The 25797-nt window shown below is 52.2% G+C and overlaps 1 protein-coding gene across 7 annotated transcripts in view; it reads right to left on the minus strand.

Annotated features, from left to right (window-relative positions):
• The window catches only part of RAP1GAP (RAP1 GTPase activating protein), a 62684-nt gene extending 37481 nt beyond the window's left edge, over positions 1-25203 (minus strand). For 2 of the 7 annotated variants that reach the window (XM_016193071.2, XM_016193070.2), the window contains exons 1-2: positions 25143-25190; positions 22106-22141 (exon numbers count right to left, since the gene is read on the minus strand). In XM_016193071.2, coding sequence (XP_016048557.1) covers positions 22106-22141; positions 25143-25186 — 80 coding nt within the window. In that variant the 5' untranslated portion in view covers positions 25187-25190. Of the gene's footprint in view, positions 1-8496; positions 8520-22105; positions 22142-24080; positions 24204-25142 lie in introns of those variants that run through there. The other 5 variants (XM_060200874.1, XM_060200875.1, XM_060200879.1 and 2 more) reach the window with 5 other exon arrangements.
• Positions 25204-25797: the final 594 nt, after the last annotated feature.

The following is a 25797-nucleotide window of genomic DNA, read 5'->3' on the forward strand; positions in this document are numbered from 1 at the left end:
CTGAGTGAAAGAAGCCAGCAGACAGACACTGAATAAGCTTGCTCACAGGTAGGACTGAAGAAATAAAACAAGGAGAAATGCAAGTTGGAACACTAACAAACTGCTCTACCCCAGAATATCCAAGGATTCCAAAGGGTGATACTCAGGGGCCAAAGTGGGGCTGGGGGCACAGTGCCCTGTGGTGGAGGGAGACAAGAGTTGGATGTGGGTAAGACGTGCTGGCACCTGTCTCGGGGAGATGTGAAACTACTGCTGTAACAAGTCTTGTAAGTCAACGTTTTCTCAATTAAAAAAACACGTTCTTCCTACGCATACAGCAGCCAGGAGGTGTCGGGAACACATCAGAAGGGGGGTACTCCCTGCCTCCCTCTCCCTCCCTGACTGTGGCACATCTGCACTGCACACAGGCATTGCAGCATCAAGCGTCCTAGCAATTTTGTGCAGCTGGACCACTTTCAGTATGTTCCTCTGACCAGACCACCGAGACCTGAGGCTGGGGAAATGGTCCACTGACAACATGCAGGACTGTTTCCCTCCTTCCTTCCTTTCCCTCCTTTCTCTTCCTTTCTTCCTCTCCCTTTCTTTCTTTCTTTCTTTCTTCCTTTCTCCCTTCCTTCCTTCCTTCCTTCCTTCCTTCCTTTCTTTCTTTCTTTCTTCCTTTCCAAAACACTTATCATCTCTGGTTTATGGTGGTGAGGGGGATTGAACTGAGGACTTTGGAGCCTCAGGCAAAGAGCCTCTTTGCATAACCATTATGCTATCTACCCGCCCACATGCAGGACTTGCACGCCTGAGGCTACTGGTTCAATCTCCAGCACAAGCTGTGGTGTGGCACTGCCATTTCTCTTTCTCATATGAAATAAATATTTTAAAAGTTGCTTTATTTATTGCCAATGAGAGTGAGAGAGTCATATAAGGCAGAGAAAGAAAGAGAGAGAGAGATCAGAACACCACACAGCAGCACCAGGGGTGCAACCTGCCAGGAACCTCAGGCATGAATGTCTGAAACATCAGCTACTGTGGTACTGGGGCTTGAACGTGGGACCTTTGGTGCTTCAGACATGAAAGATTTTTTGCATCACCAGTATTCTATCTCCCCAGTCTTCCTTTCTTTTAAAAGATTTATTTCAGTGACTGGGGAGATAGAATACTGGTGATGCAAAAAATCCTTCATGCTTGAAGCACCAAAGATCCCACGTTCAAGCCCCAGTACCACAGTAAGCCAGAGCTGAGGAAAAGAGGGAGGAGGGAGAGGAGGAAGCAAACAAGACAGCTTCAAAGAGGGACAAGTCCACAGTCACACCAAGGAAAGGGCAATTCCAAGGTCTGATCCAGCCCAGGGGTCCTTCTGGTCACTTCAGAGCCGGCCAGCCCCTCAGTCCTGTCACCAGCTTTGGCCCACAGGGGCCTCCCCTCACAGCCCCTGACTCCTGCAACCACGGCCATGCACCACTGATGCTCCCACCTCCAGTTCTGCCCTGTCCTGGACACCTGCCTACAGCTACGGGACACCTGGGCACAGAGGAGGTGGCAGCCAGAGAGGTCACTTGCCCAAGGTCACACTGAAAGCCAGAGTCAACCTGCAGCCCAGGCCAGGCACATTCCAGGGTCACCTTCAGACCCTGGGGGTGTGGCTGCCAGCCAGCTGGCCAACTGGCCAGCTCTCTGCTCTCTCTGAGCACCCATCTTTCCCAGGGAAAGGGTGAGGCTGGGGTGTGGGGGAGGGCCCCGTGAGTGGGCTGGGCCGGGCCGGGCCGGAAGCAGATGCTGGCAGCTCCTGAGTTTCTTGGCAACTGTCACTGTACCTCCTCCCCCTCCCGTATCTCCACTGTGAGGTAACAATAATAACCACACCGTTGGGAGTGCAGCTCCTTGTGCTTCTCAAAAGCCCAAAAGCCTTCTTTGTCTGCTCACTCCTGGGAGTCCCACCGGAACTGGAGTGGGACATGTTGGTTGCTAGGATCCCCAGTTCCCAGAAGGATAAACTGAGGTTTGGAGAGGCTAAAATCACTACACTGAGATGCCCAACAAGACCGGTGCTGACCAGGATAGAGTCCACCTGTCCACCTGCCCACAGCTCCAGACGCCTCCTTGGGGTGGGGGTGAGGGGCACCCCAGGAGGCCCCCACACTCTTTGCAAAACCTCAGGTCAGATCCAGGCAAAGTCAGGAGATGGGGTAACCAGGTGCCTGTCTAGCTTACTCCACAATTGTTAACCGGCTGGAGAGCTGGCAGGAGAATCCTGTCTTTCTCTCTCATTGGCAAAGCGTGAAATAGTGTGCCCACTGATAAGGTTGCTGAGTGATGACAGAATGCTGGGACTGTAGATATGCTCCATCAGTAGCCGCTCTTCTGGTGAACTTAACTTTGGTGCACCAGGAAGGAGGCTGAGCTACCCCCGAGAGCCTCTGGTCCTTCAGAGGTGGCTGTCGGGGGAGGGCCACAGATAGGCCTGGTTCCTACCGCTTCTCTCTGACCCACCCTTCCCTGTCCAAACTATCCCTCTGTTTCACACTGCCGGGCTTCAGCACAAGGTCTTTCCCTTCAGGCAGTGTGCGCCTGTAGAGTTTCCCTCGTCCCTCATTTGTGTCTGGTAAAATTTCATGCATTTGCATTCAGTGTAAATAGGTGAAACTCTGGTGGCCAGGGCAGAGGACAGGTGACTGAGGCAGGAAGACTGTGATGGGAACAGAGAGCTGGACAGCTGTTGGATGCAAGCACACAAGTGAGGACGCCAGATGTGAGTGGTCAGAACAGCAGAGGTGGGGCTCAGCCAGCAAATGAACACAGGGCTAGGGACTTGTAGGGGCAGCCCGGGACAGGGGCCTGAGGTGTGTGGGACAGGCTGGCACTGGTCACTGGAAGTCAGCGTCCCGTGCGCCGGCCTGGCCTCCATGACACCAACCTCATGGACCTGAGTAAGAAAGGGGCTGGGGAGGGCTACTCTGGGTGCCTGACGCCCTGAGACAGGTCCCTCTAGATGAGGCTAGGGGGCTGCTTGTGTCTCCCAGCTATGGTAGCAGGCATGAGGCGATTCTCACCTACTGGAACCAGAGATGAGAGGCTGGCCTGGCCCTGCTGCTCCCCTGGGGGCCAGAGGCCCACTGTCTCTGGAGCTCAACCATCTGGCATGGCTCCCCCCACCTGCCCCTGGCCCTGCCCAGGTGCCAGGGAAGGTGCCAGTGGTGGCTGGATGAACAAATTTCTAAGGCTAGGGCCCCAGGAAGCCTCCCCTCCCACCCCCTTCCCTTAAGCCCACAGGCTGACCCCAGGCGCCTTTGACCTCACCAGGACTCCAGAGGGGTCCTGCGAGTCATGTGATTCTCACAGCTGCTCTCAATATCACAGCTACTGAACGGTGGACCTGCCACCGCTCACCCAGGGTTGGAGCAGAAATCCTCAGGATCCCGGCTGGGCAGAGGGGGTGAACAGCATGCGGGGGCCCTACCCTACCCAGGGCTGGCGGAGAGCCAAGACACCCGGATCCCGGAGCTGGGCCAGGCAGCAGCCTCCAGAGCAAACAGTATGTTGGCAGCCCTGAGACCAGGTCATGGGACTGCTCCCCCCCTCACCCCCAGGAGCATGACACCTGGGGACCAGGCTTCCCATCCACCTGCATCCTGCCAGCACCTGCCCAGCCCTGTGGCCTGAGCCCTGTGGGGCCTGAGCCAGCGGGAGGAGGAGTGACCTTGAGGTGGGCAGGCCACGTGCCTCTTGCTGCTTGGGTGACGGTTGACGGCAGGCTCACCTGAACACGCTCTTGGCCACTTCCTGGGAGTCAGGTCCTGTCATCTCTACTCCACACGGAAGAAAACTGACGCCCGGATGCAGAGAGGGCCTTGCCAAGTCGGCACGCCCAAAGATGAAACCCGTTCCCCTACACCTCAGCCCAGAGCACAGTCCCCCCATCAGCCTGGCACATGCTGCCCACCTTGGCCCCCATGGAAAGGGTGGGCCAGAACCTCTGCCCAAGGACCTCCCTGACCCCAACACTGGGCCTGGTGCCCACAAGGGCATAGCCACCTCCACGCCCCACACTGGCTCTGCCTGTCGGGAGGTCTCTCCTCTGAGCTCCCTGCATTCCTCTGCTCACTCGCTCTGTCACCCACCCACTCCCCCATATGCCCTTCATTCCTCCGCTCACTCACTCATTCAGGAGATGTCTCTCAAAGTCTGCGCCGAGCCAGACAATAGTGCCGGCTGTTGGCCTCAGAGCCAGGCCTGTTCAGGGCAAAGCCCCAGCATTTTCTAGACTCCGGGGGCTCCTGGGGCCTCACCACGTGGGTTCTCTGGTGCTGGGCCCTGTTCATGCCCCCGTTCCCCCTAGCTGGTCAACAGCAGCATCTCAGCCAGGCTCAGGCTGAAGCGACCTCCACAGAGAAGAGCAGCCCCACCCTCCCTGGACAGAGGCGAGGAGAGCTGGTCCTCAGCTGGGATCTGATTCAAGGAGATTCCAGGCCACTCCCGCCAGGAGCTGGGACCCAGACTAGATGATGCTGAGGTGTAGCTCTGATTCAAGGAGATTCCAGGCCACTCCCGCCAGGAGCTGGGACCCAGACTAGATGATGCTGAAGGTCCACAGAGGGCAAATGGGACAAAGGGGAGTGGAGTTTTCACACAGAGCAAATCCAGTGGTCTATGCATGTTGGTCTGCTTCTAAATTCTGCTTCTAAGACCCCTTCTGTTTCACTGGTTTAATCCCCCCTGCTTAACACTGTATCTAGTTACATAACCACTGTTAACTAAGCACTGTCCTGCCTGCAGGGCATTGGTTTAATCCCCATTGGTTCACGATGCCTTTTGCTCCGTCCCCTCTCCTAGTCACCCTGATTTCTACCAGTCTTTTTTCGCTCCACCCTCTCTAATCACAATCCTATCCTTATATATACTCGCCAAGTAGGGTGGAAACAGGATGTGAGGTAGAGAGGGTGGAACGAAAAGAGGCTGGTGAAAATCAGGGTGTGACAAGGAGAGGGGGCGGAGCAAAAAGACATCGTGAACCAGTGGGGATTGAACCAGTGCCCTGCAGGCAGGGAGGTGCTTAGTTAACAGTGGTTATGTAAATAGAATACAGTGTTAAGCAGGGGGATTAAACCAATGAAACAGAAGGAGTTTTAGAAGCAGAATTAGAAGCAGACCAACATTTCCCCCTTTCTTTTTAACTAAGCAGAAATTAGAAGCATACCAACATATGCAGAGTCTCACTGGCTTGAGCTCCAGAGCCGCCTGCCTGGAGAGGCAGAATGTCGCACCTGAGGTGTGGGTGCTGAAGCCAGACTGCTGGAGCTCGCATCCTAGCTGCTGCCTGACAGCCGTGAGACGGTGGGCAGGGAACACAGCTTCTCTGAGCTGGGGTGACCGGCTCCTCCATAAAACAGAGATGACAGTGCAGGCCTTGGACAACAGGCAATGAGGTCACAGGTGTAAGAACGTCGACAGACATGAACCCTGAGCAGCAGCTCCTAGCCTTCACTTCTCTCTTCCTTTCTTCTTTCTTTCTTTTTTAAAAAAGAATTTATTTATTAATGAAAAAGATAGGAGGAGAGAAAGAAAGAACCAGACATCACTCTGGTACATGTGCTGCCGGGGACTGAACTCAGGACCTCGTGCCTGAGAGTCTGGTGCTTTATCTACTGTGCCACCTCCCGGACCACCCTTTCTTCTTTCTTTCCTTCTTCCAGGCTGAGGTGCAAGTTATGAGCAGACAGACTAGACCACAACACAAAGCAGCTCTGCCATAAACATCGCACCACAGACTAGCAGGCTCAATCCGAAGCACTGCCAGAGCCAGAGATGAGCCTGCTCTGGTTTCTGCCTATATCTGTCTCTCTGACTCTTTTCCTCACTCAACCTAGTCACAGTAAATACAAAAATAAACACATGATATTTTTAAAAGATAGTTAGCCAGCCATGTAAAAGAGTTCTCTATTACAAAGGCAGGTAGCATGATGAGAGGATTCCAAGGGTGGGAACAGGAGGAGGAAGGGGGCACAGAGCCCTGGCTGAATGAGCCCTACGTGCCTCCCTTACTTAGAATCTGTTGTTTCTGGCAACTCAGGGCTCCCTGGTGGGGGCAGAGACAGTGGAGAGTCCCCCACTTTGCTGGGCCTGCTGGGAACACACACAGATGGGCACCACGTCCCCACCAGAGGGAGGTCACTCCTGTGAAAGGTGAAAGCATGCACCTCTGTGACCAAAACTGCACTTTGACTCATACAAATGCACAAAAATACATGTACAAATGACAATCCTTGCCACCTGGTGTGCAGCTGCTAGAATCTGGATGCCACCTCAACGTCCACCAAAAAGAAGCTGCTTAGATACCCCAGGAGCATGCTATGCACTGCCATGCAGGGGGTCTGAGCACACTGTTTATGAACAATGACCACCAGGAAGACACGCTACAGCAAAAACCTCGAGAGAGGAAATGCAAGATTGCAGGTAAAAGCTGACGACTTTTCTTTGGTGGCTGTAGACAGAATTAAGTAAAGTTCTGAGGTTCCCGGTTTCCATCCCTGTGCCTCAAACAGCACAGTGGTGCTCTGGCCTCTCTCCCTCCCTCCCTCTCTCCCCTACATGAAAATCTCTCTCTTACCATGTATGAAATAATAAAAAATGTTTTGTGGGGCTGGGTGTTAGCACACCCAGTTAAACACACATATTACTTCATAGTAATATGAAGGGCCCAGGTTCAAGCCCCAGTTTCCCACCTGCAAGGGAGATGCTTCACAAGTAGTGAAGCAGGTCTGCAGCTGTCTATCTGTCTCTCTCCATCTCTGTTTCTCTCTCCTCTCAATTTGTCTCTCTCTTATCAAGTATAATAGAAAGAAAAAAGGAAAGAAAAAAAGGAAGAAAGAAAGGAGAGAAGGAAGGAAGGAAGGAAGGATGGAAAGAAAGAAGGGAGGGGAAAAAATAAGAAAATGGCTGCCAGGTGCAGCAGACTTGTAGTGCTGGCACTGAGCCTCAGCAGTAATCCTGGTAGCAACATAAAATATAAAATATAAGTAAAATTACTTTAAGTGCACATGGGTTATCTCTGGGAAGCAGGATCATCTGTCTTCCACAATATATATATTGCCCCTCATTGCCTGGATTTTAATTTTATTGATATTTCTTACTACCAGGGCTTCACTGCTCCAGGCCAAGTTTTCAGATCCAAAGAGGAGAGACACCGCAGTACTGAGCCTCCCTGGCATGCTGTGCTACCGTGTGCTACCACAGGGCTCAAACCTGGGTGCCAACATGACAGCAGCTGCCCTCCTAGGTGAACTGGCTCACTGGCCCTGCCTGAATGTTGACAGTGGGCGCTTAATATTTAGTAGTGGGGACATAGCCTGAGCACTTACTATGCATTCTGTCTGAACAGCTGCCAGCTGTGCCTGCTTGCCTCCCTCCCTCTCTCTTTATTTCTTTCTTTCTATTTATTATATATGAAAAGAGGAGAGAGAAGGGAGTAAGGGGAAGAGAATATTCCTGTATCTTTCTGAATAGCCTGGAGGGAAGTCTGCTTCAGTCCTTACTTCCAGAAGAAGCTGACACCAGTGGAGGATCAGCCCCACAGCCACAGCCCCAGGCCATGAGAGACAAAGCTGGGCTGTATCCCAGCTCTGGGTGACTCTGAAGTCCATCCTCTTTCTCCTTCACTCGGGTAGCATCAGGCCAGCTCTCCGAGGGTCCCAGGAAAGAGAAAGAAGGACAGAAGTAGACCAGGCAGCTGGGCACAGGCCACGCCTGGGAGCCAGGCCAACCGAGGTCAGCCTGTGCAAGGACAGGGCTGTGCACTGCATCTGCACAGGCAAAGGCGGCCCTGCTCCCACTCCAGCTCCATGCCCTGAGCTGCCCCGGGCTGGCAAGCAGGCAGGCAGGTGCCCAGCCCCACCCCCTGACACTACTCTACAAGACCTCGAGGTCACTACACAGGTGGGCAGGCACTGCAGTTCTAAGTAACTTTCCATGTTTTCCATGTTGACCAGCCTTCTCTGGCAGCACTGAAGGTCCCTTGCCCCCTTCTTTTTCTTTTTTTCTTGCTGCCAGGTTTATCACTGGGGCTCGGTGCCTGAACTATCAATACACTACTCCTAGATGCCATTTTCCCATTTTGTTGCCCTTATTGTTAGTGTTGCTGTTGTTCTTATTGTTACCATTGCTATTGTTGTTGGATAGGACAGAGAGAAACCAAGAGAGGAGGAAAGGCAGGGAGTGGGACAGAAAGACAGACAACTGCAGACCCACTTCACCACCTGTGAAGCGACCCCACTGTAGGTCAAGCCAGGATCATTATGCCGGTCCTTGCGCTTCACACCACGTGCGCTTAGCCCACTGCGTTACCGCCCGGCCCCCTCTTGCCCCCTTCTAATGAGAGCCTGGAAGGCAATGGGCGTGGGTCTGTGTGCGAGTCTAGGTGGGCCAGTGAGCAGCTCCAGCAATCTCAGGGTCCGTGTTTGCATCCTAGTTATGTCAAGCTCTAGCTGTGTGGCCTGGGGAGACTGATCTCACCTTTCCGAGCCTCACCTTACCTCCTCAGCTGCAAACAGTGCTGCTGAGTCCTCCGTGCAGAGCCGCTGGGAGAGGGCTCCTTCCGGGGAAGGTGCCGGGAGGGCGTTCCTGCACGTGTGCGCCCGCCTGCACAGCAGTCAGCAAGCAGGTGAGGCCTGATGCTTTCTCTGGGAGCCAGTGCTGGCTTCTCTGCTGCTCTGCCCAGTGGCGGGAGACAGAGCACACGACTGTGAGTGAGCATGTGGGCGACCAGCCTGGTAGGAATGTGAGCTGTGGGCGGGAGAAGGCACTCGCGTCTGGGGCATGCGTGGGTTTGTCTGTGTGCTTGTTTGCAGCATTTGCGTCATCACCTGTCTGCAAGCCCCCAGTGGCTCCCCACCACATTCAGGAGCAAGACACAACTACCTCACGTGGCCCCCGAGGCCCTGCACGGCTGCCTCACTCCTCACACGCTCCACTCTCCCCTCTCCTCCCCACCATGCCTCATGCACTACACTCCTATTGTCTTTCAGGAGCCCCCTCCCCAGTCAAGAGCGGGCTGTCCTCTCCCTGCCCAGCCAGCTACACTGCCACAGAACTTCCAGTTTGGTCTGCACTTATGGCGGCATGACTATTAGGCCCTGACCCATCCACGGAATTGGAACTGAGGACTCGAAATTGCCAGGGGTCCTGACACACGGACCGCTCAGTCGCGGTCTGTCTTGTGAGGGACTGTCGGTGGATGAAGCTCTGTCCCTGACAAAACTCTGGACAAGAGTCACGCCGGTGGGCATGCCACAGCAGGGAAACTGTGCACACATGAACAGGGGTCATGCCAAGAATCTCTCCTGCCCCTGTGGCCGACTGGGTGAGAGGAAGAGCAGCCCAAATCTTTCTTAAAACGACCTGACCCGGCTCTGGGCCAGAACCTCCAGGATACCCTGGGCAGTGGAGCTCTGAGGGGCCCAGGCTGGCCCCTGGCTGCTGCCCAGAGAGCCCCACCCTGCCTGCTCACAGGCCTTTGCCAGAGTGATTGACCCAAACCTGTTGTCTGACGCTTCTGCCTCCAGAGGGGAGGTGGGCACGTTCCACCTGCTACAGCGAGATGGCCTAGAATGTTTCAGATCTGGGGGAGGGAGGAGTCTTGCTCCTTCTTCAGGACCTTTATTATTCTGTCCTCTGCCTGACTCGAGCTCCTTCCCTTCAGGCCTCAGAGAGGCCCCCCAACACCTGAGCAGAGGCAGGTCCCTTCCCTCCCTTCCTGCCCATCTGAAGCAACCACCTTTGTCAGCTCACACTGCACGAGGCCAAACACTGTGTCTGCCAGGCAGGGACTTGGTACTCACTGAATGGACAGGTGGCTGAGGAGATACTCTCTGTTTACAGGTGTGTAGACTTAGGCTCTGTCATACTAAGCTGAGTTTTGTTTTTTTTTGCCTCCAGGGTTATTGCTGGGACTCGGTGCCTGCACTATGAATCCACTGCTCATGTGGCCATTACATATATATATATATATATATATATATATATATATATATATATATATATTAAAGATTTTCCTTTTTTATATATTTATTTATTTATTTTCCCTTTTGTTGCCCTTGTTGTTTAACAGTGTTGTGGGCTTGATGTTGTTGTTGTTGGATAGGACAGAGAGAAATGCAGAGAGGAGGGGAAGACAGAGAAGGGGAGAGAAAGATAGACACCTGCAGACCTGCTTCACCGCCTGTGAAGCGATTCCCCCTGCAGGTGGGGAGCCGGGGGCTTGAACCGGGATCCTTATGCCAGTCCTTGTGCTTTGCACCACGTGTGTTTAACCCGCTGCGCCACCGCCCGACTCCCCATTACTTATATTTTTTGGGGGGGGAATAGGCCAGAGAGAAATTGAGAGGGGAAGGTGGGATAGAGAGAGACAAAGAGACACCTGCAGACTTGCTTCACCACTTGTGAAGCAACCCTCCTGCAGGTGGGGAACTGGGGGCTTGAACCGGGATCCTTATGTGGCTCCTTGCACTTTGCACTATGTGTGCTTAACCCAGTGCGCTACCACCCTGGGCCCCCAGCTAATTCTTTAAAACAAACAAAAACAACAACAGAAGAGGACCTGAGAGATAGCTTAGTGGTTATGCAAAATAACTTTTAAGCATAAGACTTCAAAGCCCTAGGTTCACTCCCCAACACCACTGTAAGTCAGAGCTGAGCAGGGCTCTCTCTCTCACACACACACGTTGTACATATATATACATATGCAGGTATGTATGTATGTATATTTAATAATAAAGAATGAGAAAAGAGAGAGCCTCTAGAGCATCACTCTGACAAATATGATACCAGGACTGAACTCAGAACCCCATGCTTCCAAGACCAATGTTCTAGCCACTACCCTAGCTCCCAGGCCTCATATATTTATTCTGTTAGTCGTATTACTGACTTAGTAGTGGGTCACAAAAATCAAAAATTTGGGGATGGGCTGCAGCACACCTGGGTAAGCACACACCATGCCCCCAGTGTCCAGCAGAAGGTTTGGTTGGTCCTTTGGGAGTATTCACACACTGAATTGTAGTTGACTTAATCTTCTGAAGACCCTGAGCAAAGGAGAGACTTTATGGGGTTTGAGGATTTTCCAGGAATCTCCTTCTCAACCACTTTCAGCCACCACCTCTGCAGCACCTAGAGCCCCAGCACTGGGAATTTAATGCATCTTTCTTTCGGTTAATGAGCTTTCTCTATCACAATGAAAATGCCCAGAGAGGGGAAGAACTGCGCTGAGTGCACACAATAGACCCATTTCACTCTGGCCCCCCTGTGGGAAGCAGCCTGATTCTCATTGTGATGGTTCAGGGGAAAGGGGCTTGGGCAGCAAAGCAGGTGTGGAAAGGAAATGGGGGTGGAGGGGGTGGCAAGCTCACCTACAAGGGGCACACCACCCAGGCTTGAGCACGGCTCCCACCAACACGGGGGGCTTCAACGCTATGGTATCTCTTCCTCCCACCCTCCCTCCATCCATCCACCCATCCACCCATCTACCTATTTATCTATCTGAAAAATTAACCCAGCACTACCTTATGTAAAAAAAAAAAAGTTTATTTTGCACTTAACAGAATCTTATTCCCAACAGTCATGTAATCCTTGAGAGGCAAATATTCAAGAGACTCATTGAAAGAGATTTCATCTTCTCAACTTCAATTGCACATAAATTAAAAACGCATTAAAAAAAGTCATCCTGGAGAGCAAAGCTCTAGCAAGGACAGGTCTACCTGAAAAGAGAGTTGCAACCTTCCTGCCCACCACCCAGACATGGCACTGGGGCCTGAGCATCTTTTGGGTACCGAATCAAGCAGAGCCAACAGGACTGAGAACATAAGGACCACTGCTTCTCTTCATTGTGCTGAGGAGAGACATGAGGAAAATGCCCAGAGGCAAGCACTCACTTCCCAAGACCACACTGAAAAAAATCAGGCAGCCCAGCAGGAAGACTCAGACATCTGGAGGGATCGTCTCTGGCTGCCTGCACTAGAGAAGGGCTCCTTCCTGGAATTCTCTCTCTGGGCTGAGGTCTCTCTCAAGAGTCACCTCAAGTGGTCCGGGAGGTGGCGCAGTGGATAAAGCACTGGGTTCTCAACTATGAGGTCCTGGGACCGGTCCCTGGAAGCACATGTACCAGAGTGATAATGTCTCTTTCTTTTTAAAAAATATTTATTTATTCCCTTTTTTTGCCCTTGTTTTATTGTTGTAGTAGTTATTGTTGTTGTTATTGATGCCATTGTTGTTGGATAGGACAGAGAGAAATGGAGAGAGGAGGGGAAGACAGAGAGGGGGGAGAGAAAGACAGACACCTGCAGACCTGCTTCACCACCTGTGAAGCGACTCCCCTGCAGGTGGGGAGCCAGGGGCTAGAACCAGGATCCTTATGCCGATCCTTGCGCTTTGTGCCATGTGCGCTTAACCCGCTGTGTTACCACCTGATTCCCTATTTCTTTCTCTCCCTCCTATCTTTCTCATGAATAAATAAATTCTAAAAAAAAAAAAAAGAGTTACCCTCCACAAAGAAGAGAAAGTCACCTTGTCCCATAGGAAAAGAGAATGGGACAATTACAGAAGCCAGACCTCCCACCTTCTGCACCCCATAATGACCCTGGGTCCATTCTCCCAGAGAGTTAAAGAATAGGAAAGCTGTCAGGGGAGGAGACGGGATACAGAGCTCTGGTGGTGGGAACTGTGTGGAGTTGTAGCCCTCTTTTTAAAAATTTTTATTATCATTTATTTCCTTTTTGTTGTCCTTTTTTATTGTTGTAGTTATTATTGTTGATGTCATTGTTGTTGGACAGGACAGAGAGAAATGGAGAGAGGAGGGGAAGACAGAGAGGGGGAGAGAAAGACAGACACCTGCAGACCTGCTTCACCGCCTGTGAAGTGACTCCCCTGCAGGTGGGGAGCCGGGGGGCTCGAACCGGGATCATTATGCCAGTCCTTGCGCTTTGCGCCACGTGCACTTAACCCGCTGTGCTACTGCCTGACTCCCAGTTGTAGCCCTCTTATCCTAGGGTTTTATCAATGTTTCCTTTTTATAAATAAAATAAAATTTAAAAACACAAACGAAGTAGGGCTGGTGAGACAGCACTGTGGTTATGCAAAAGATTTTAAGTGGGCTGGTTAAATCAATCAATTAATCAATCAGTCAATAGAAGAAGCAGCTTCAAAGAAAGCTCTTCAGGAAGAACAGAGGGTGGGAAAGGAGAGGGCTAGGATGAGACAATGTAGGCCACAGAAAGCAGATCGGGAGCACGCGGACCTCCATCCTTATCTCACTGGCAGGGATGTTTGTTACCCATCGACGCAGTGAAGAGAGCTACTTTTTTCTACGTCAGTAGAGCCACTCTCACTAGGAATAAGCAAGAAGCCATGATGCTTCAACAAGGGGTAGGAGGCCTCCAGGGGCCCGTGAAAACACTGAAAATCAGGACACCCTTCCCCTATGTTCAAATCTGCATCATTCACAATAGCCAAAGAGTGGGAGCAGTCAAAATGCCACTGACAGATGACTGGCTAAAAAGTTACGGAAGAGCTCATGTGGTGGACTTAGCAAAATCAGTATCATTTTTTTGAAAAATTTATTTATGAGAAAGGTAGGAGGAGAGAAAGAACTAGACATCACTCTGTTGCACGTGCTGCCAGGTATTGAACTTGGGACCTCATGCTTGAGAATCCCATGCTTTATTCACTGTGCCACCACCCAGACCACAAAATTAGCATCATTTATATACTGATTGAGCACACATGTTACACTGCACAAAAACCTGGGTTCAAGCCTCTGGCCCCCCACCTGCAGGAGGAAAGCTTTACAGGTGGTGAAGCAGGGCTGCGGGTGTCTCTCTCCCTCTCTATCATCCCCTTCCCTCTCAACTTCTGGCTGTCTCTATCCAATAAATAATAATAAGAAGAAGAAGTTATGGGATAGGGGCCAGGTGGTGGCACACCTAGTTAAACACACACATTACAGTATACAAGGACCTGGGTTCAAGCCCGTGGTTCCCACCTGCAGGGGGAAAACTTTGCAAGTGGTGAAGCAGGGCTGCAAGTGTCTCACTATCTCCCCTCCCCTCTCAGTTTCTCTATCCAGTAATAAATGAATAAATAAACAAATAAATGTTAAAAACAAATGGCTTGACTGACTAACTCTGTAAAGGTAAACCGAGGAACCAGACTTTAAGGATTAAAAACAAATGTGGTAGTGATGGGGTTCATACTCTGCAGAATACTACTCTACTCTCAATAAAAAAGATGACATTGTGTCTGTTGGGACAAAATGAATGGAACTGGAAGTGATGATGCTTAGTGAAGAACGTGAAGAGATGAAAGATAAGATGGCATCACCCTTATGTGGAATCGGATATGCATGAATTTGCCCCCCCAAAAAAAAATTCAAATGAAACAGAAGCAAACAAACTTGCAAGACTTGTGAGCACTCTGGTGGCTATCTTTGGGAGGGTATGGATACAGAACTTTGGTGGGTGTGGTGTGAAACTATACATTGTAATCTTACAGTCTTGTAATAAACTATTAATAACAACAACAAAACAGAAACAAACAAGCTGTTGGTAAGACATGATGATGGGTATGGTGTGGAACCGTAGACTTTAATCTTACAATCTTGTAGCCTACTATTAGTCACAAATAAAACATTTTTTTCAAGGACGCAGTTTTCTCCACAGGTCCCCCAAAGGCTTCCTCCAATATTCAATATTCAAAGGGCCATGAATTCCAGGAGGCAGCCTTTGCTAAATGGACAGCAATAGGGTGGGAGGAAGAGGTCTCAATGTCTCTTCTATCTCCAAAGATTCTTGAGGTCACAAATTCTAAGATTTTAAGGGCCAGGTGGTGGTGCACCTGGTTAAGCAGACATATTACCAAGTGCAAGGACCCAAGTTTGAGCCCTCGCTCCCCACCTGCAAGGGGTCCACTTCACAAGTGGTGAAGCAGTTTCCCAAGTGGTGAAGCAGGTCTGCAAGTGTCTTTCTCTCTTTCTTTCTCTATCTCCCCCTCCTCTCTCAATTTCTCTCTGTCCTATCCAATATATATAAAAAAAAATCTTTGAAAAGGAAAAAAATGGCTGCCAGGCACAGTGGGTTCGTAGTGCAGGCACCAAGCCCTAGCAATATCCCTGGTGGTCATAAAAAAAATAATAATAATCAATAGGGAACGGGTGGTGGCATACCTAGTTGAGTGCACACACTACAGTGTGCAAGGACCCGGGTTCAAGCCCCCAACCCACACCTGCAGGGGGAAAGCTTCACAAGTGGTAAAGCAGGGCTACAAGTGTCTCTCTGTCTCTCTCCCTATCTCCCCATTCCCTCTTCATTTCTGGCCGTCTTATCCAATAAATAAATAAATATAATAACAAAAATTTAAAAATAAAATAAACATTAAAAAATTCTAGATCTTACAAAGCTGGGACTCAGTGGCTCTGCGTGTCAGTCACTGACACCTCCTCCTTTCTCCTTCAGCCTCCAGCCTTAGAACCCAGACTGATGCTGAAGCCGGACACAGCTGTCTAATGCTTCCCTCCCAAGCACTGCTCAGCTCTGGCTTGTGGTAATGTCCAGGATTAAACCTGGGGTTTAGGAGCCTCAGGCATGAATGACTCTTTGCACAATCCTTATGCTGTCTCCCCCACCTTCAACTGCTCAGTTTTGCCAAGAGGCCTTGAGCAGGATACTTAATCCCTGTGTTTCCTGAGCCCTGAGTGGGAGAGAATAATAGTCACAATCCTCTGGAACTATGAGAGGCAGTCCAGTGTGCAGACAGGCCTAGTTCAGGACAGCAACTTGTCAGCACGCACCTTGACCCGCTTGGCTTCATAGACAGCCCTACTCTCCACTTTATAGATAAGGAAATTGAGGTTCACAATGGTGAGGTCCAAGCCAAACCACACTCTCTGAGGATAAGAACTGGGTTGATTTCACTCTTTATTGCATTTCTAGCCCCTGGAAGTGTACTGCCCACCTTAGTCCTCAATAGCCCCCTCCAGTTCAAGCAAGGTCCCATCGTCTCTGAGTGACTACTCCATGTTCCTGTCCTCAGGGGAGCTCCTCACCCTGGGAAGATCCTGCCCGGAGGTCTGGTGGCAGGTGTGGTCCTAGGAAACAATTGCCAGTTCCCCCACTCTGTGCCCTGCCAGCTGCCCACTGGGGACCTGCCCAGCAGATGCATAATATATGAAGCGCAGCAGGCTGTGTGCCTGCCTGGCATTTCAGAGCCACTAATGAGTCCGGTCTCCTGCATCCGGGACAGCTGACAGCCTCCTGCTGACAGGTCACAGAGAGCAGCCACATGAGGACAGGGCCAGCTACCCAACCAAGCCCCTCCAAGCCCTCCACCATGTCTGCAGCATCCAGGAGAGCACCTAGCCAGCCTGACCACAGCCCCCTCCTCCATGTCCACAGCATCCAGGAGAGCACCTAGCCAGCCTGACCACGGCCCCCTCCTCCATGTCCACAGCATCCAGGAGAGCACCCAGCCAGCCTGACCACGGCCCCCTCCTCCATGTCCACAGCATCCAGGAGAGCACCTAGCCAGCCTGACCACAGCCCCCTCCTCCATGTCCACAGCATCCAGGAGAGCACCTAGCCAGCCTGACCACAGCCCCCTCCTCCATGTTCTCAGCATCCAGGAGAGCACCTAGCCAGCCTAACCACGGCCCCCTCCTCCATGTTCTCAGCATCCAGGAGAGCACCCAGCCAGCCTGACCACGGCCCCCTCCTCCATGTCCTCAGCATCCAGGAGAGCACCCAGCCAGCCTGACCACGGCCCCCTCCTCCATGTTCTCAGCATCCAGGAGAGCACCCAGTCAGCCTGACCACGGCCCCTCCTCCATGTCCACAGCTTCCAGGAGAGCACACAGCCAGCTTGACCACGGCCAGCCTGCTTCCTGTTGCTGCCTGTATACCCTGGGCCAGCCACATCTCTTTCCCAAGTCTCAGGTTCTCCACCTGTAAAATGAGATGTGAGGGCCTGGGTGGTGGCACACCCAGTGAGCACAAATGTCACAACGTGCAAGGACCTGGATTCACGACCCTGGCCCTCACCTGAAGGGGAAAGATTTGCGAGTAATGAAGCAGGGGATGTAGGTGTCTTTCTCCTTCTCTGTCATCCCCTTTGCTTTTGATTTCTGGCTATTTCTATCCAATAGATAAAGACAATTTTGTTTTTTTAAAAGGGAGGTGGATGGCAATCATCTCTACTTTATAAAGCTGTATAAGGGTGGAATACAGTGAGCCAGGTGACAGGCATAGTTCAGGGCTGGGGACCCAGGAAGTGTTTCCTGTGTGGCACTTTCACCATCAAGCAGAACTCCCCTAACAACTGCAAGGGTGCTGCCAATGTGTCGCACAGCAGTGTGGGCGGGCAGTGATCCTGCGGGTCGGGTCACTCTCCTTCCCCACCTTCCCCTCATCCACAGAGGACTTCTGTCATTCTTGGGAATTCCTCAGCAGTAACTAAGACGCATTCTTTCCTCCACAGGAAACTCACAGCCAGCTGTGCCAGCTGTGCCTCTGGGTCATATCCACCACCGTTCTGTCCTGGGTGGGGATCTGTGGTCACGCTGCAGGATTGGCTGTGACTTGAGACACGGCAGCAGCATGTCAGGAACAGCTTTCAGGTCAGAGTTGGCTCTCTCCTCTTTGCAGGGCGTTGCTACAATTCCCCTCCTCCAGACAGCCCCTCCTCTGACACCATACACAGAGCATCCTTTTGGAACGTGTGATGCTAAGGTCCAATGTAGGACCTCATGCTTGTAAGTCCAGGGCTCTAGCCCCTGTGCCACCTCCTGGGCTGCGCCTCCTGCCATTTTCAATCCACCTTCAATGTCCAACCTCCCTGAGGACAACAGAATCTCTGGCCCATGGCTCTTCAGCCCTGTGCTGGGTGTCCTTCCTTTGCTCAGGTGTTTGTGTGCTTACTCTGAACTCCACTGCAGATCTCTGCTGATGTAGGTCAGGGAAGCAGAGCTGTGACCCCTCTGACCTCACAGCAGGCCTTCCTGCTCTCCAGGTCCAAGCTCTGACCTCCTAGTCATTATTATTATTATTATTATTTGGTCATTTCCAGGGCTTCACTGCTCCTGATTGACTTTGTCAAATAGAGACAGAGAGATGGAGAGAGAGGGAGAAACAACACAGTATTGAAGTTTCCTCCAGTGTGGGGGGCTGGACTTGACAAAGCAGACCCACTATCCATATGAGCTATCTTTCTGACCCCAAGATTTACTCTGTTCACAAGAAAGAGGCAGAGAAAAACAGAGAGATCCAGAGTACCACTCTGACATAGCTATGTCTAGAATCAAACTCAGGACCTCTTGCTTAAAGTTTACTTAAATCCTGGGCTGTAGTTAAGTGTGTGTGTGTGTGTGTGTGTGTGTGTGTGTGTGTGTGAGACAGAGAGAAGGGGAGAGAACCAGAGGAGGATGGAACTCAAAGCCTCATGTCTCAGAATCCAACATTTTATCTACTGTGCCACCTCCCAGGCTATATACCTCCTAGGCTGCTCTTAATCCCTTTTTTAAAAAGAGTGGGAGGAACCACACCTCCTTTAGGAAGCTATCCCAAGCTATTTAACAAAGTTTCACTCTCTGGACACATTCAGTTCAATTTCATGTATATTCATCAAGCATTTGCTTGGCTTGGGCAGTCATGCAAGACCACCCAGAGGGCAGAGAAATGAGAAGACTACTGGCCAGCTTTTATGGAATTTGAGCTGGAAAGTGGGCCTAAGTCAAAGTCATTCAAACAACCTGCCTTCAGGAACCCCAGTTCACCTTGTGCCTTGGGCTGAAGGTGGATACAGCGTGGCTGAATGTGGTTCAGTTCAAGGGAAGTCAGTTCACCGAAATAGGCAGCCAACACAGAGCATCATGCAGGGTCTCAGAGGGAAGTCATCTGTTCTCTGTCACACCAGTAGCATGTGGAGAAGATCAGCTCCACATCTACAGACTCTGAAGGCCATGCCTTCACCACCCCAGGAAGGGGGAAAGTCTGTGCCCTAGTGGCGTGATAAGCAGGAGGGGAGGTGCCCTATGGAGAGGAAGCCGGGGAGCAGGAATCAGGAAAGCAAGCCTCAACAGAAAGTGGGGCAAAAGAAGTGGTCTAGTAGCAAAGCACAGGCCTTACAGGATCCCCAGGAAATGCACCAGGGTGATGTTCTTCTCTTCTCTCTCGTTAATAAACAAATGCTCCTTTTAAAATAGCAGTAGGGACCAGAAATACTATAATGGTTATGCAAAAGTCTTCCACACCAGAGGCTCTGTGATTCAGTCCCAGTCCCCAGCTCTACCATAAACCACAGCTGAGCAGTGCTTTGGGAAGAAGGAGGAAGAGGAGAAAGAAAAGAATTAAAAGGGGGAGGGTGGGAGAAGAGGACAAGGAGGAGGAGGATAAGAGGAGGAAGAGGAGGAAGAGGGGAAGAAATGCAGGAGGATGAAGAAGAGGAGGGAGAGGAGGAAGAGGAGGAGGAAGGGTAGGGAGAAGAAGGAGGAAGAGGAGGAGAGGGGAGGAGGGACTACAGTGACAACAACGTGGGCTGGAAGTGTGAGGACTTGGGAAAGCGAGGAGGGCATGTCAAGGGGAGGGCATGTTATGAGAGCTCATGGGGCCACCTTCCCTGCAGTCAGAAAGGCCAGACAAAGAAGTGAGTCCCAGACAGAAAAGACGTCTTCACCAGTGAAGACAAGCACTGAATGTCAGAAAACTGTAATTACAGGTTAAGACCCCCCCCCCCATTTACAGAGCACTCACTATATGCCAGGCACGGCCTGGGACTGAGCAGCTGGCTCCCCTCGGTGGGAAGGGAGGTCCTAGCACTTGGACCACAGGCCCTGGAGACAGTGCAGAACAAAGCACTGTGGGTAATGGGCATGTCCTGTGCTTCCCAGCTCCCTTTATGGTGTCCACTGAAGAGAGAGAAGGGCTCTCCTAAAGCCATAAGTCAGTTCCTAGGCATTCCTAGTTCAGGGCTCCTAAACTCACTTTTCTGGGTCACACTTCCTTTTAAAATTTTTTACATTTATTTACTTATTTCCTTTTGTTGCCCTTATTATTGTAGTAATTATTGTTGTTGTTATTGATGTCATTGTTGGATAGGACAGAGAGAAATGGAGAAAGGAGGGGAAGACAGAGAGGGGGAGAAAAAGACAGACGCCTGCAGACCTGCTTCACCTGTGAAGCGACTCCCCTGCAGGTGGGGAGCCGGGGGCTTGAACTGGGATCCTTACACCGGTCCTTGTGCTTTGTGCCACATGCGCTTAACCCGCTGCGCTACTGCCCAACTCCCAACATCCTTCCTTATAATATTTATTTATTTACTTATTTATTTTGGGGGCCACCATTTCAGGACATCTTTTTTCAGGAAGAGACCCCATAGCATCAAGGATTCACCCAGCAGCACAAGGGGGTCCAGCGGTCAAACTTGGGTAGTAGAGCTGGGGAAGCAGACAGTCTCCCACAAGAAGTGTTTCCCAAGTGCAACACTCACCCAGACCCCACCTACAGCTTGGAGGGCCTGGGGCAGAGTGGGTGAGACTCTGGGCTCTGCAGAGTCTGGAAAAGTGAGGCTCAGACTCCAGCTCTGCCAGTGACTGGTGGTGGGGCCTTGTGCAAATCACTCCTCTGGCATCGCGTCTCTTTATGGAGATACAGCAGCCCCTGACGTAGGAACCTGGCACCTAATAGCACCTGGCACACAGCAGGTGCTGACAGGTGGCACTGCGGGGTACTACTGCTGAACTCCTAGGAGGAAAAGCTGCTTCCCTTCCCGCTATACCTGCTCTGGACTCAGCATGCAGTGAGGCTCCCATCACACGGGCATGACAGCAGGAGATAAAGCCCAGAGAGGAGGCATCACCGGCCCCACGTCACACAGACAGCATCAAAGAAGAGTGAAAGGGCGAGGCCTGGAGCTCAGCCTGGGGACCCTGTGTGCCTCCTGCCGCAGGTGCGGCTTCCTCCCGCGACTCTGGCAGCAGGTGGGGGCACAGTACCAGTTAGGAGCCATTTACTAGCTGGGGGACACCATAGGGCCTGGGGACCCCTGGAGTCCCTCTGAGGGGCAGGAAGCAGGAGGCAGAGCCATTGGAGACTCAGCTGCCTGCTGGGGCACCGGGGTGCTGTGGATCTCAAGGTGAGGCTGCACCTCTGCCCACTCAGCCTGGTGATGGGGAAGCTGAGACTGGGAGATGGACTGGAGGAGGGGCACCTGCAGGAGTATATGGAGTAGGGCTAGAGAGTGGAGAGCCAAGTGGGAAGGCCAGCAGTAACCCCATCCCAGCTAGGAGCCACCACAACGGAATAAAGTGAATAAGAAACACTTTTAACAAGCCCCTACGATAGTCCAGGTCCCGTTTTGGCTGATATGTCTATTACAACCCTACACCCAGTTAAACTGGCATTTTGATCTCCATTTCCCAGAAGAGAGAGGTTGATGAACTGATGAAGGTCACACGGGGAATGACAGATCCAGGATTGAACCTGATCTGCTAGACCCCAAGCTCTAGATAAAAACAATGGGGGTGGGTTGGAGTGAAAGAGATGACAGTGGTTATGCAGAGACTCTCATGCCTGAGGCTCTAAAGTCTGAACTTCAGTCACCACCATAAGCCAGAGCTGAGCAGGGTTCTTGTTAAAAGGAAAGAAAGAAAGAAAGAAAGAAAGAAAGAAAGAAAGAAAGAAAGAGAGAAAGAGAGAGAGAAAGAGAGAGAGAAAGAAAGAAAGAAGGAAGGAAAGGGAGAAAGAAAGGAAATAAAACTACGGGATGGGGAGATAGCACGATGGTTCTGCAAACAGACTCTCATGCCTGAGGCTCACAGATCCCAAGTTTAATTCCCAGCACCACCATAAACCACAGCTGCACAGTGCTCTGGTAAAACAAACAAACACACAAAAAGCACTGAATTATGGGGAAGACATTACATGGCTGGGGTTGGGGGTTGGGGAGACATGGTAGAAAGCAGTTCCTCTCACTCCACTACTTGAAGAGGCTGGTGGTCCTGTCTGGCAATCACAGGAAGGGACAATGGTTTGGGAATGTCCCTAAAGGTCAGCCAAGCATCCCAGGCTCTCCTAGAGCCCCCAGTACTTACCAGGCACTCCTGCGAGGTGAGAAAGACTTGTCCACCCTGAAACACAGCAAGAGGGGCAACAGATCACAGGTGGTCCCTTCTCACCTCACCTGACCCACACTCACTCTCTCCACTCATGGGGAGGAATGTGCTGCCCTGTGCTGCTACCATCCCACTTAGGTTGCCAGGGCCTTGGGTCAGATTAGAGCACAGCAAAATGTGCTGTAGAGTAAAGAAAAGCGACATGGGGCCAGGAGATAGCTCACCCGGTAGAGCACACACCTTACCAGGCACAAGGACATGGGTTCAAGCTCCCAGCACCACATGGGAGCACTATGCAATGGCAGCAGAGAAGGCCCCATGGCAACAGAGTGGGGCTGTGCTGTCTCTCTCCTTTTTGACTCTCTGTGTCTGAAATTAAAGGAAAAAGAGAGAGAAAACAGACAAGGGGGCTGGAGAAACCACATCATGGTTATGCAAAAAGTCTTCCATGCTGGAGCTATGATGCCCCAGGTTTAATCACGGGCACCATCATAAACACAAGCAGAGCTGAATTCTAGTGGAAGGAAAAAAATCAGGATGGGGTTTTGGGGAAGGGGAGCAGGAATCTAGGGACAGGTTATAAGGTAGCATCAGGGGCTCAGTGTGAGGGTGGGAGTGCCGCTGGGGCTAGCTCAGTGTTTCCGGGCGAGACAACAGACTGTGCTGGCTGTTTATGGGTTATGGCAGGCAGAAAGGAGAAACACACACACACACACACACCTGAAAGCAGTGGAGTTGTCTTCTCTCCCTCTATTACACACACACACACACACACACACACACACACACACACCTGAAAGCAGTGGAGTTGTCTTCTCTCCCTCTATTACACACACACACACCTGAAAGCAGAGGAGTTGTCTTCTCTCCCTCTATTACACACACACACACACCTGAAAGCAGAGGAGTTGTCTTCTCTCCCTCTATTACACACACACACACCTGAAAGCAGAGGAGTTGTCTTCTCTCCCTCTATTACACACACACACACACACACACACACACCTGAAAGCAGAGGAGTTGTCTTCTCTCCCTCTATTACACACACACACACATACACACACACACACACACACACACACCTGAAAGCAGAGGAGTTGTCTTCTCTCCCTCTATTATACACACACACACCTGAAAGCAGTGGAGTTGTCTTCTCTCCCTCTATTACACACACACACACACACCTGAAAGCAGCGGAGTTGTCTTCTCTCCCTCTATTACACACACACACACACATACACACACACACACCTGAAAGCAGAGGAGTTGTCTTCTCTCCCTCTATTACACACACACACACACACACACACCTGAAAGCAGTGGAGTTGTCTTCTCTCCCTCTATTACACACACACACACACACACACACCTGAAAGCAGAGGAGTTGTCTTCTCTCCCTCTATTACACACACACACACACACACACACACACACCTGAAAGCAGTGGAGTTGTCTTCTCTCCCTCTATCACACACACACACACACACCCCTGAAAGCAGTGGAGTTGTCTTCTCTCCCTCTATTACACACACACACACATACACACACACCTGAAAGCAGAGGAGTTGTCTTCTCTCCCTCTATTACACACACACACACACCCCTGAAAGCAGTGGAGTTGTCTTCTCTCCCTCTATTACACACACACACACACATACACACACACACACACACCTGAAAGCAGTGGAGTTGTCTTCTCTCCCTCTATTACACACACACACACACACACCTGAAAGCAGAGGAGTTGTCTTCTCTCCCTCTATTACACACACACACACACACATACACACACACACACACACACACACACACACACACACACTGTGGCAACCTGTCAACCAGAAGCTGACCTCACTCACTCACAACCACCCAGGGGACAGACACCGTTTGGAAGCAGAAGAGCCACCCCCAAATACACACAGCCTGGCCCCCAAAAAAGCGGTGCAGAGGATACCTTGAGAACACCCACAGGCTCTGCCTCTGCCTCCTTCAGGTCCCTCCAGGTGCAGCTCCCCCACTGCCCTTTGAGGGCACCTTGGGGTGGGGAGGGGCTGAGACACTGGGGGCCTCACAGGGGCAGCTGTTGGGACAACAAACACCTTATGCCAGGGGAGAATGGAGAAAGGGCTCTAAACCAGATTCCACCAGCTAAGGGATGTCTTCTTGGGGAATGGGGCGAGACAGGTTGGGGCTTCCAGGGCACATCTAATGTGGAAGGTGGACTCTGTAGTCAGGAAAAGTGAAGCCAAAGGGACCAGGACTTTCCCAAGGTGACAATCAGAACCCAGCCCCACTCCCGTGGGCAGCCTCTTGGTGTCAGTAGACCAGGAGCCTCTGAGTTCAACTTGGGCTTCTCATATCACCTGCGGGTGAGCTGGGCTCCAACAGGGACGTCTCCACAGCTGGGAGCAGCTGGCCCCAGCTGCCTCACCAGTGTGAGCCCAGGAGCTCCACAGCCAACAGGGCCAGTGCCCAGGGCAGGCCATACAACTCCAAGGCCAGCCCAGGAAGGGGCCCTGGCCCCAGCCTATCTTCCTCCAGTCACCCAACCTCCACCCACTTCTGCCACCGACTACAGTGGCCGCTGGGGGTCAGGATAGTGACCCCAACGTAGTCTACTCACACTCTGCCGTCTCCCCCAGATCCAGGTAGCTCACAGCACTGGGAAGAAGGAGGTGGCAAGAGCCAGGTGCCAGGAAAGAGGGGCAGTACAGACAGGGCGGGCTCTCCAGAGTCCCTTATTCCAAAGCCTGACTGCAAGGGGTCCAGCCAGCAGCTTTGGGGGCAACTGGGCCCCCGACCTACCTCCCTGCCCCTTCCCATGCCTGTCCACAGTTACTAAGTGCAGACACAGAGCTGGCCAGCCTACTGGACACATAGCTGCCACACACTTAAGCACTGTCACAAACGGGACACAGCACACATGCCCCCCTCCCCCAGCCCCGCCAGCACAGACACTGAAGGCAGCAGCAGGCTCACCCGAGCCCCGGCCCCGGCCCCGGCCGCCAGCACCTACCCTCCATAGGCCCCAAAGGTGAAGCTGCGCTTGCGGCTGCTCATGGTGCCACCAGGGCCCAGCTGTGGTCCCGCACTCGGGTCACCTTGGCAACCAAGGCCCCGCCCCACCCCACCACCCCACCACCGCGGGGGACTGTCCGCCCCCTTCGGCTTCAGGCCAGCTGCTCAGAAAAGGCCGCTTGTTCTGTTCATGCTGGGCCTGGGGGGCTGGAGTCAGGGGGCCCTGGGCTCAGGGTGGCCTGGGGGGCTGGGGGCAGGGGGCCTGAGGGGAGCTTTGGGCAGGGGGCCTGGCTGGGCTGGAGGCCTGGGGGGCCCAAGTTGTCTGGTGGCTGGGGGTCCTGGGGCGCTGGGGCCAGGGGGGCTCTGGGTAGAGGGCTTTAGGACAGAGGGTCCTGGGGAGTTGGCATCAGGGTGGCCCTGGGAGTCTGAGGGCAAGGCAGCCTGGGAGGCTGGTGTCAGAGGAGCCTAGGGGGCTTCGGGCAGGGGATTCTGGGGGGGTTGGTGGCCTGAGGGCTGGAGGGACCTGGGAGCTTAGGGCAGGGTGCCTGGGGGCCTGGGTCTCTGTGGGCTGGGGGCATGTGGGCCCTGGGGTGATGGGGGCCTTGGGACCTGAGGGCAGTGTCCTGGGGTCCAGGGGTAGGGCCAGGCTGGTC

This window comes from Erinaceus europaeus, chromosome 11, assembly GCF_950295315.1.
Source record: "Erinaceus europaeus chromosome 11, mEriEur2.1, whole genome shotgun sequence".
Lineage (NCBI taxonomy): Eukaryota > Metazoa > Chordata > Mammalia > Eulipotyphla > Erinaceidae > Erinaceus > Erinaceus europaeus.